General features: G+C 35.3%; 2 protein-coding genes across 2 annotated transcripts; both read right to left on the reverse strand.

Annotated features, from left to right (window-relative positions):
• Positions 1-4: 4 nt before the first annotated feature.
• Positions 5-746, reverse strand: LOC112091874 (nuclear transcription factor Y subunit C-1-like; the record flags this gene model as incomplete). Its single annotated transcript, XM_024166579.1, has 1 exon — positions 5-746. A coding segment is annotated over exon 1 (507 nt), but the record flags the coding sequence as incomplete, so codon positions are not given.
• A 7,067-nt stretch (positions 747-7,813) lies between these two features.
• On the reverse strand, positions 7,814-10,367 carry LOC21384713. The gene has a single exon (XM_010099590.2). The coding sequence runs from the start codon at positions 10,365-10,367 to the stop codon at positions 7,980-7,982; it is 2,388 nt and encodes a 795-aa protein (XP_010097892.1). The 3' UTR covers positions 7,814-7,979.
• Positions 10,368-12,354: the final 1,987 nt, after the last annotated feature.

The following is a 12,354-nucleotide window of genomic DNA, read 5'->3' on the forward strand; positions in this document are numbered from 1 at the left end:
GGGGGCCGCCGCGGGCGGTGGCCCCCACCATCCCGCCGAGAGCGGCCTCGTCCTTGATCTCGTCCCTGGGGACGATGTCGACGAGGAAATCGAAGATGTCCGTTCTGGTGATGGCGGCGGCGATGTCGTTCTTCTGGAGAGTGCGGCGCTTGTTCTCCTCGGCGTGGAGCCAGGAGCGGATGGTGAGCTCGAGGATGAAGAGCTCGCAGGCCTTGGCGAAGAGGATGGGGGCCTCGGCGGAGATCATGCGGACGTCCTCGTCGGCTTTCATGATCTTCTTGATGCGGGCGAGGGGGAGCTGGTGGTTCTTGAAGTCGTTCACCTGCTCGATCTCGTGCCGCTGGTACGACCAGAACATCTGCAGCTGCTGCTGCTGCTGCTGGAGCAGGTGGTGGAACGGCGCTGTCGCCGGTAAGCCCGATTGCGCCGCCGTCGCCGTCGCCGCCGCAGGAAACGCCGCCGGTTGGCTCTGCTGTTGGGCTGCGGCGGCGGTGGTGTTGTTGCCGTCCATGGAATAAAAACCGAGTTCTATTGGGTTAATTTGATCGGAGAAGAGTTTTTCTTTTCTTTTCTTGTTTTTTTTTTTTTGGAGAGATGAAAATGGTGAGATTGGATTGGGAGATTTGTTGCAGAGCGAGGGGAGAGAGAGAGAGAGGAGAGAGAAAACGAGAGACGGAGAGAGGAAGATGGGATAAGGTACAGAGCCCGTGCAGTTCAGAATTCAGAGATGTTTCTTTTTTTTTGTTTTCTTTGTTTTGTATTGTATTTGTATTGGGTTTTAAAAAATAATAATAATAAAATAAATAATTGTGTGTGTGTGTGTGTTTTTTTACAATGTGAATGGGATAAACAAATAATTGTTTTTTTAGGATAATGAAATAATTATTTTTTATTATTATTATTTTTTTTTTGGAAAGGGGTGATTTTGTTATTTGGAAGACGCACCAAAAACATACGTCGTTTGCCGTTTTTGGTTTTTCTTGTTTAAACGATTGTCGTTAAGCTAAACAGTAGGACACGACAGTTTTTAACTATTTATCTAAATATAATTCAGATTTTATTCTCAATTAAAATTAAAATTTATTTGTGTATTTAAATATTAATTTAAATCATAATTAAAATTATCATAACTCAAACTAAATTAACAATTTAAGTTGTTGAACCAAACAAAACTTAAGATTCTTCTCCCTTTTTTATTTTTGAGATTTTTATTTTTTGTGATGTTATGCATGTGCTATGGTAGGTAACGATATTCAAAATCTAAAAATAAAACAAAATAAAGACTTTGGCCCCGTTCATTTCACCGATTCGAGTTTAGAATTCGAGTTTTACTACAGTAAAAAGCTCTCAGAAATAATCACATCTAACTTTTTTACTACAGTAAAAAGCTCTCACACAAAATCACATCTCAACTCGAATTACAAACTCGAATCAGCGAAGTGAACAGGCCCTTTGTGTCTCATAATTAGAGGTGATTGTTCAGACTGCCATACCTGAATAGAAATTTTGAGCCGCACCAACGTGATCCTAGAGAATGGAGGGTCAGCCCAACTTAACTCTGAAGCCTAACGGGTCGGTCAGATGCAAAATTTTATAAGGCAATTTTCAGAAAAAAAAAAAGAAAAAAAGGAAAATACACCACATAGGATATTTCATTCCTATATTTGAAGTAAATAGCATATTTATTAAATAATAATAAATTAAAGCATATTTTCATTTTATTTTTAGAATATATATTTTATTTCCACATTTACCCATGTTAGGTATTTTATTAGTTGGTAATTTATTGGTAATATTGTAAAAATTCAAAAAATAGGTTTAAAAAGATTTAAAATTGCAGAAAAAAATTCCGAATTAAATTTGAAGTTGAAGTTGCAGATTTTATTAAGTTGTGATCTGTGGAGATAAGGATTAAAAATGGTGATTTTAATTCTGAATGGGAGATAGCCTACAAGAAGATATTTGTTTGCAACCCGAGGCAGATTCAGAATTTGAATTCAAAGGCATATTCAGATTTGATTTGTTGTGGCATAATCCGATTGCTATTTATGAGGAGAGGAGATAAAGTAATAGCTTGGAGTATTTGAAAGTCTTGGATATATATTGTTAGGCATTTAAATTTGATTGAGCTGCAGATGTGAGACTTGTTTGGATTTGGATAAATGGAGCATAATCTGGAGAATAAAATTAGTGCCGCAAAAGTGGGATGGAAGGAATTGAAAATTTGAAATAGATTTGAAAAATCTATTTGGCGTAATTTGTCTACTTGCTGTACAAAGCAATACTTGGGTTTAGGCCTCGTTCACTTTGTTGATTCGAGTTTAGAATTCGAGTTGAAATGTGATTTTATGTAAGAGTTTTTTACTGTAGCAAAAAAGTTAGATGTGATTGTTTGTGAGAGCTTTTTACTGAAGAAAAACTCAAATTAGCGAAGTGAACGGATGTAGTGCAGCAAATCATGAATTAGTTTTATTTAAAAGTTAAACGTGGGATAATTGATAAAAAATATTCGGATAGAACAGTTGATTAAAGAGGAGATAATTATTGGATATTGATGATGTTATCTAAGGTTGTCATGGAGTACAAATTCTATATAAACGACTCTAGGATGCTCATTTATAGTGTATGAATTTAATATAACACCTCCAGAGGAAAAATCTGTGAATTTGAGAGCTTATTATTGAGAAAATATTCAAAGAGATGTTTGTGAGTTTTTTGTGAGCCTTGTGAGTTATTGGGATCGTTCTTTGAGAGAGGGATTTGTTGCTTTCAAGAGGAAGTTCTGCCGGTCGAAGGGAGTTCACTAGGTGAATAGAAGACGTATAGTGCACACTAAATAATCACTATGGAGATTAGTCACAGCGGCATCATTGTCTAGGAGGGAGTCCTTGAGTAAATAAGTCCGTTCGGTGTCTGTAATTTCTAAAACATAATAAACTGTTTACTGTCTGGGCGTGACCCCACAGATATAGGTGTGTGCACCAAAATGCGATATCATGTTGTCGAGAAAAAATTGTATGTTTATATCAATTTAAGAAAGAGCAAGAAGTCAGTACTTGAATCATTCACGTTTTTTTTTTTTCTTTTTTTAATTCCCTTCTTTGATTAATTTTTTTAATTTAAAAAAGGGATTGCTTTTGTTTATACATGACCCATCTATCACAATTTATTTTTATCATGATCTCTCTATTTATCGGTAAATACATTGTAAACGATCACCGAAATCTGTGGCCAGATATTTGGATTAATATGATATTTACTAATATATAAGAGATTTACTGATAAATATGGTATTTACTCGTAATTACAGTGTTAAACAGTCACCGAAGTCGGTGGCTAGATTTTCAGATAAATATGATATTTATTAGTAGATACGGTATTTATTGGTAAATACGGTATTTTACCGGTAAATATGGTGTTTACTAGTAAATATAGTATTAAATGGTCACTGGAGTTGGTAGCTAATTTTTTGATAAATATGATATTTATTAGTAAATATGATATTTATTGGTAAATACGGTATTTACCGATAAATATAGCATTTAATGGTTGCTGGAGTCGGTGGCCGGATTTTAAGATAAATATGATATTTACTAGTAAATACGGTATTTAAAGGTAAATACAATGTTAAACGGTCGCTGGAGTCGGTGACTAAATTTTTAGATAAATATGATAGTAATAAATATAATATTTACAAGTAAATACAGTATTAAACGGTCACCGGAATCAGTGGTCAAATTTTTAGATGAATGTGATATTTACTAGTAAATGCAATATTTACTAGTAAAAACAATGTTCAACTGTTGCTGGAGTCGGTGGCCAAATTTTTAAATAAATATAATATTTACTAGTAAATACGGTATTATACGGTCCCCAGAGTTAGTGGCCAGATTTTTTAGTAAATACGGTATTTACTGGTAAATACAGTGTTAAACGCTCGTCGAAAAAATGATCACCGAATTTTAAGGTAAATATGATATTTACTAGTAAATACAATATTTATTAATAAATACGGTATTTACCTGTAAATACAGTGTTAAACGGTCATCGGAAAAATGGTAGTCGGAAAACAGTCACCGAAGCCGGCCGCCGGTCCCCGTCATAGTGGACTTGACTATAATCTACCTATTTTAAAAAAAAAAGCTATAATTTACTATTTTTTAAAGAATAGATGTTTAAGTGAAAGAGTGAGGTGGAAAAGAATGTTTATGGGTATTTTTGGGTTTTTAATATTGTTTAATACTTAAAAGTTCAAATTATGCTATAATTTATTAGTTTTTAAAAATATGTTATAATTTATTAATCACTCTACTAATTATGATGTGTTTCTCTTTATCTCGAAAAAAAGGTATTTGGGCCGGCCAACTAGCCCGAATAAGTTTTGGGGCTCAAAACTTTGGTCTAATCCGGCTAATCCAGAAGTTCAAGTCTGTTTTTTAGCCCATTCCCAACTTGCAGTTCTACCCGTAATAAAAGAAAAGACATTTTATCATGAATTTATTTCACATGTTATAAATTTTTCTAGATTAGCAAGATTATAGTGGTGATGATATGTTGTTGTTATAATCATCATTATCACTATTGCCAAAAGCCTTTACCTTAATAATAGTTTATACTGTCTTTTTATTTGGAACGAGTTTGTTGGTTAAACACTTTTTTTTCCCTTTCTTTTGTATGGAAATAGAATATAGACATTTAAAAAGAAAAAAAAGTTTCCCTTAATTGTTTCTCTAATATTTTATAATGGAGACGGCATGTGCTTTTCTTCAATTTTTCTTTTTTCCTTTTGGTTTATAAGATAAGATATTGCACTAATATAAAGGAGAGCACAAGTACACGCACAAGTTCATGGTTGGCTGGCCAATGTTAGAAGGAGACATTCCAATTTGAAGAATTCTCATTTCTTCTACACATTTTTTTTAGAAAAATATAGGCCAATATAAAAAACTTAAGAAAGTATATAGGCTAATTTTTAGTTATAAAAATTAATAGGTCATAACTTGTCAAGTTATTGTTCATAACCAAATAAGTTATGGACAAACGTGTCAAGTTAGGATTCATAACCAGATAAGTTATAGACAAACGTGTCAAGTTAGGGTTCATAACCAGATAAGTAATGGATAATAACTTGTCAAGTTATGGTTCATAACCAGACAAGTTATGGACGAAAACAGTAATTTGGCCTGTTTATTAACTTATGTAAACTATTAGCCTATTAATTTTAATTCATCTCAAGTCTTGGCCTATTTCCCTCTTTCTCTACATTGTATACACTTTGACCATGTTTATTTCACCGATTTAAATTTAGAATTCGAGTTTTACTACAGTAAAAAATTATCAGAAATAATCACATATATATTTTTTATTACAGTAAAACTCTCACATAAAGTCACATATCAACTCAAATTCACGAACTAAACGGACCATTTGATTAACCAACTCAATGTACTCTATCAAAAAAAAAAAAAAATTTACAACAACAAATCATTGTACCTAACAATCCCAAGTTAAAATGATAATGTACGCAAATATGAATAGTCTTTAGTCAACAAAGCATCTATTCTTTTTCACAGTAATATATGCTTCAAAGTTGTCAAGAAGCAAATTAGCATTAAAGAAATATTGAAGATTCCCCTATTTTCCTTATGGTTCAATAATAAAGTTTGGCCGGGTGTTTTTCCAACTATTTGTGTACCTGGTGAATCATTTCCACTTTTGCGGTTAGGAATTAAAGCCTCTTTTCACAGCCAATATACCATTTATGGAGTATGTGGTTCCTTGCACCAACTTTTGCATAATTTATCATATAATGTTCATGGAAGAGAGTTTTTTTTTTTTTTTTTTTTTTTTTTTTTTTTTTTTTTTTCATATTTCCTCTTAAACTCTCGCTATTTTTGAGCTTTTCGAGAACACTGACGTTGTAGAGGTGTAACCATAGTTTATAATAACTACAAAATTTCTGGGTATTGCACCTCTTTAAAATCAATATCGTAAATTACATATTATGGTTCTCACTTCTATATCAGTAATCATGCACAGTTCTCTCCCTGTAGTGGAAGATCAGTTAAGACTAATCTATGTATTGAACTTTGAACAGTCACAATTTTATAACAAAAAGAAAGTCCCTCTTTTTCATCATAGATAAGAAAATGCAAATAATATTTTGCTTGACGGCAAAGTTACAACAAATTTTCAACTTAGTGAATTGCCTTTCCCTTTTACAGAATATGTCTGCTCTACAGAGGAAAATTGCTATGAATATACAATACAAACAAACTTCTCCTTTCACATCTAATCTTTTGCTGCAGAATCTGCTCTTGGTGGAGAAACAATATCAGAGTTGAAAGGGTAAATCTGCTTTGTTGTGCAAACATAAAGCCACCAATAGTTCTGTGTCCTCTTGCTTGGCTGTCCTCAGCTTTACCATGGTTCTACAACTCAATAACACTGATAACTGGGGACACTTCACAGAGTGCACATGTATTACATACATATATAATACCTATATACACATTAGGCCATGCTAAAAACCAATAGTGCTAAGCCAATTTACTATAGTAACATATATATGTGCTTGTGTGTGTGTATAAAAGCTAGAAAATTAAGTTTGTGGCGAGGAAGTATACTAAAAATTTCATCAGACTTCACATTAAAAGACAAATGGGAGATTTTATATGTTATGAGGTGAGACAAAACATAAATTTAAGATTTCGAGAGGCACAAACAACAAATTTCATCATATTTCACATATAAAATTAAAAATATATATATTTGAGGTAGGGCGGCTGCCTACCCTCGACTATACATGGCTTCACTCTATGGCTTCACTCTTGTTGTAATGTGTGTGTGTATATATGTATTATGCAATGCAAATACGAGGACATGAAGGACGAATGTATATATACATTCACATTCATGTACATATACATATACATGTTTTCTGAAAACTAAGCCCATCACAAGTTGTTTTTCACAAATTCCCTATTATTTTCACCATTTATAGACAATATTAAGCATTATGCTAAAGGTGGCCTATTCAAAGATAATAAGATGAATCTGGGAAGGGGGGAAAAGAACAAAAGAACAAAAGAACAAAAAAAATGAGGGAGCACTAAACAAGAATAGGAAAGAAAACTAGGCTTAGTTCAATAGAGCTCACCTTTTCTCTTGTGAATGCAAATGAACAATCATATAACTCAAAAGTCAAGGCCATAGTAACCAAGATGCATAATAAAAGCATGAAACTGAGAATGGAAGCAACACCGAGGCCAAGGGTCAATTTGGTAGTGCTGTAGATTTTAGAAAAATTGTTGTTAGCTATGCTGAAAAGAAAAACAGTTGCAAAAAGCAGCTGAGTGTTTGGTAAACTGTAATTAACAAATATTGATTCCAGGAGTATTATGGGTATTATGAAAGTTTCATTATTGTACTTCAATGTGATTGCCACATAATTTAAAAGCCAAAGTTGCCTTTGGACTGCTTCTGATTTTGACTGTAAATTCTTCAAAAATTCTTTAAGAATCACTTTTTATGGTTTTTACTAAACACAAATTTCAGCGGTGGATGGCTAGAGAATTGATTTTGGACTCCAAGAATCACTACCAAACATACCCTAAGTCATATGAAAAGCTAAAAGTTTATCCAAGTTCCATACAAATGAAAATGAACAACATTATGAGGTCCACAAGAAAAAAGCATGCTGCTTCAAGGCTCACAAGTTGGCCGAGCTGCAAAGAGTTAGTTCTATAGGACTGTGTTTGGAAAAAAAAAAAAAAAAAGGCTCTTTCTTAACTGTCTGCAAGTTACGGCGGGTTGATGCCAAACAAAACTGTAGACTCACCTTCCTACATCAAAGAGAACAAAACTATTGTACCTGAGTAAAAACACGTTCTTTTTTCAAACTGCTGTGTGTATAACTGAAGAAATGAATCTTTTTACATTTAAGTCAAGCCCACTACGTCGAAAAAATGTGAGTGCCCCTAAATTTTCTTCCCTTCCCTTATTCGTCTACGGTTGTATACTGCCAACTTTACCTCACCGTTCTCCTTACCCTTCTTTTCTGCCACAACCTTTTCAGCATCTTGTAACGGATATTTTTCAATGGCCGGTTTGTGATTCTCCACCAGCTCGCATACCTTGGGGCTTTGCAAACTCTCCATCAGACCTTCTTCCTTTGGTTTCTCAGCTGTTTTCACCACTTCTTTCTTCCGCGCTTCTTTTGTTCCCTCGAGAAGTTCCAAAGGTGTAGCTGCAGGATCAAGCTCCAAGCAATCTGGAGGAGCATTGAGACCTTCATTACCTATGAGGAAGTGAGAAGGTACCTGGTGAGAGAACCGAAACATCTCTTCCCTCGGAATTGTCTTGACTTCTCTCAGGTCCCAATGCCTGCAAAATACCGTCTTGAAACCAACTACTTTCACAAGTGGAAAGACACTCACACCTCGTGCTTCATTGTAGTCTCTGAGTACTTCCACCATGTCATATTTGTGTATCACTTCATCCGGGGTACGCTCATTCCAATCAGGGGACCAGTTCCTGTACAGAGCCCAAACATCTCCTTTTCTGGGATATATTTGAACAACTCCTCTCACGCCTCTTGTCCACTTGACCTGGTGGGAGAAGGAATGAAGAGAAACGTAAACTTTATGCTTCCCTGGTCGGAACTCCCCACTAGTTTTAGGAAAGCCAGAAGCAATCCAGCTTAATGGGCCAAATTCGTCGTTGCTTTTGGAATTCAGCCAGCTGATCTTCATTCTGAACGGCTCTACAGATATCACCCAATGAATCATCGCATAATATCTAGGCATACCATCCTCCTGATCGTATGCAGCCCAAACCTGGTTGCTACTGAATGACCTTTCTGTACGATTCCTGTCGAAATCATAAAAATCTGGATCTATAACAGTCATCAAAATTGGATCCGGGATACCTGGAGTAAGATTGAGATCAATTTTCCGAGGGGCAATCTTTCCAGTGCTCTCTTTCTTCTTCGTATCCACATGCTTGGTATGTTTACTCATATCAGCTTTTACAACAGGTGTAGCAGCTTCTTTCTTTCCTTTCTCATTCTCCACCTCCTTCGACTTGTATGGAATTTTTGGCGCAGCAGCAGTTCTCCATTCAATAAGCTTCCCACGAACCACTTTCCTGGCCTTCTCCATCAACATATTTCGCACTTCTTTTTGTGACAGCTCCTTTGTGAAACTAAGTTTGCAGTTTCCAGCCATGTTCCACCTTGTTGTAGCTGTGCCACCCTCTTGCGATCCAAACACAGTTTTCACAGCAAATCCACCGTTTCCAGTTTCCACTGAACCTTCCATATTCTGGTCAGGCATTCGTCTTCTTTTCTGAGGCTTACCTCCTTCGGGTAGAGTACCCAAACCAGCACCAGAAAACCCAGGAGATACTCCACCGAATTCTTTCTTCAAAACACGAGGACTGGTCTTAGTGACCTCTGTCATGGAATCTAATGATTCCTCTTTAAACTTTCTCTTCCAAGACCACCTATCTTTAGCAAAAGTTGGCACCTTCATGCCTTCAGAAGAAGCTTCTTTCTTTCCTCTCTCCTTCTCTGTCACCTCTGAGAATAAGCCTGCCTGAGAAGTTTTCTGTGATGAGTTAAGACCAAAAAATCTGGCCCGTTCCGCACTTGCAGCAGAAGTAGGTCTCGTTCCTTGAGCAGATGAGCTGTTATTAATGGCAGATTCGCCCGGATTATGCCTTTGCATGTGGGAAGCCAAAGGCTTGGATGAGCCATTGTCATTGTTAGGTGGCGGTGGCACCTCATTAGCATGAAAGGGCCGACGGCATTTGGAACATAAAATATTACGCCGGAGATAAAGTCTGGGATACTCAAACTGTGCCTTGCAACCATAGCAAACAGTCCAAAATGTGGGGTTTAATGGGCTATTTGAAACATTACTGTTGGAGAGATGTGATTGCCTGACCAAGATGTTTTCATTCTCGCTCTTTAGTTTCCGCTTCTGATCATAAGCACATCTCCTCTGTTTATCGGACAATGAGCTCCAGGCTTGAGATAGAATCTTAAATGCCCCATCTGCGCCTACAGATTTGTTTCTATCAGGGTGAATAACACAGGCCAGTTTCTTGAACTGATTCCTGATTGTGGGCTCATCAGCGCAAGGTTCCACTCCAAGGACCTTGTACCAATCGCTTACACCATTTGCACCCTCTTCGGCAGAGATATAGACATCCAGAGTTGCTATCAATTGAAGAAGCCCATCAATCTTAGGATTCAAGTTTTGAGCCCTTAAAGCAAATCTCTTTGCCCCAGCAATGTCTCGTTCCTCGAACTTCTTTTCTGCCATCTTTTTAGCCCTGACAGCCTCCTCTTTAATGCTTTCCATCGTTGCAATGCACGTGGCCCTCGATAACTGGCCACGTTCTTTCCTTCTTTCTTCTTTAGAGGTATTGTTGTTGGGTTGTCAGCAACAAGTCAGCACCACTAATGTCTGTATTTAACACCTGATATTTTTGCTGTGGTCATTAAATAGGTTTTGACTGCAAAAGCCCAATATTGAAGGAAAAAATAGGAATTATTTACAAATATAGACTTCCAATCATTGTTTCTTGTGATACTTGATGCATACCAACCACTTTAATGATCAAACAAAAAAGATTCTACGGCCTATCTTAGGATGCCCAATTCAAGAAGTCCGAGTGCCAAATTTCTGAAAAAAGCGTGGCAAATTTGCATATATTACCGTTGAGAATAACGTGATCTATAGAACAATAAAAAAAATAAGGAAACTACTTCAGTAGTAAATATAAACAAAGATGCAAATATTAGAAAGAACAATAATGCCATGATCTCACAGGAACTCTTTCACAAGTTTAGAAAGCTAATCAGTATTTCCTGTTATGCATAAACTACAAACTTAATATATAATGGCCAATTAAATGATCAAACAACTACCAGCCAAAGATTCTACGTTACAATGCCAATTCAAGAAGTTTGAATACCGAACGTTTTTTTTTTTTTAAAAAAAAAAAAAAGCGAAAATTTGGATTTACAAGTATTACGCGATTCATAGAAACTTAAAAGACTATTTTTTTAAAAAAAAAAAAGCAAAAATTTGGATTTACAAGTATTACGCGATTCATAGAAACTTAAAAGACTAAATAACTAATTCACTCCAAAAGATAAACAAAGATGAGAAAAATACAGAGAACAAAATGCCATAATCAATCATAGGAAGCAGCAAGAGTAGGATGCTAATAAATATTTCTTCGAATTTGTGAGTCAAAAACTTGATATACAAAAACAGTTAAATGGTCAAAGAACTACCCACAAAAGATCTACGATATAATGCTAATTCAAGAAGTTTTGAGTACCGAACTTTTAAAAAAAGAGCGGCAAGTCTGCACAGTTTGAGTGCCGAACTTTTAAAAAAAAGTGTGGACTACAACCACCTTAATAGAGAAAGACGTGATTAAAATGCCAAGATATTGAATGATCAATCAACTATCTGCAAAAGATTTTGTGTTACAAATGCCAATTCAAGAAGTTTTCATTACCAAACTTTTGAAAAAAGCGCGGCATATCCGTGCAGTTTGAGTACCTAACTTTTGAAAAAAGACGCGGCAAATCCGCACATACAACCATCATAATAGGAAAAATGTGATTCAAATGCCAAACAATTGAATGATCAAACAACTACCCTCAAAAGATTCTACGTTACAAATGCCGATTCAAGAAGTTTAAGTACCGAACTTTTAGAAAAAGCGCGGCAAGTTCCCACATACAACCACCATTGAGAAAAATGTGATTAAAATGCCAGATTACAAATAAAATCATAATAAAAAACAAACATTACATAACCAAAACCACCAACTTCCTGTTCATTGATGAAAAAAGAAAACTAAAACTCATAATTCTTTTAAGCAGCCATTAATTCTCCTTCTCTCTTGAATTTTCAGAAACCAAACACAAGACAAGACTTAAAATTTAAAAATCTTAGTTAATCATACATTTCCAATGAATGAACATTACAAAAAACAGATTTTTCATACTCGAGAATGATAAACCAAAAAAAAAAAAAAAAATCAGAGATTCACTTAAATGTTCAAAAAAAAAAAAGAAACCCAACCCACACTAACTACACAATAAACATTCAATTAAGCTCTAAAATAACTCAACGGATTCAACTCAACCAAATTCAGTAGCTTTCACTAAAAATCTAATTAGTTCATATCATAAGTTAACAATCCAACGGAACAAAATCAATGCCAGAAAAAAAAAAACTACTTTCCATGCATGGGAAAATGGAAACAAACATAAACGAAGGTAATTAAAGGTGTAAGAAAGATACCCTTTTGCAGATATTGAATCCC

This window comes from Morus notabilis, unplaced genomic scaffold (assembly GCF_000414095.1).
Source record: "Morus notabilis unplaced genomic scaffold, ASM41409v2 Scaffold7060, whole genome shotgun sequence".
Classification (NCBI taxonomy): Eukaryota; Viridiplantae; Streptophyta; class Magnoliopsida; order Rosales; family Moraceae; genus Morus; species Morus notabilis.

Coding starts and splice junctions, on each gene's coding strand:
- LOC21384713 (XM_010099590.2), bottom strand. CDS start 10,367: ATGGAAAGCATTAAAGAGGAGGCTGTCAGGGCTAAAAAGATGGCAGAA.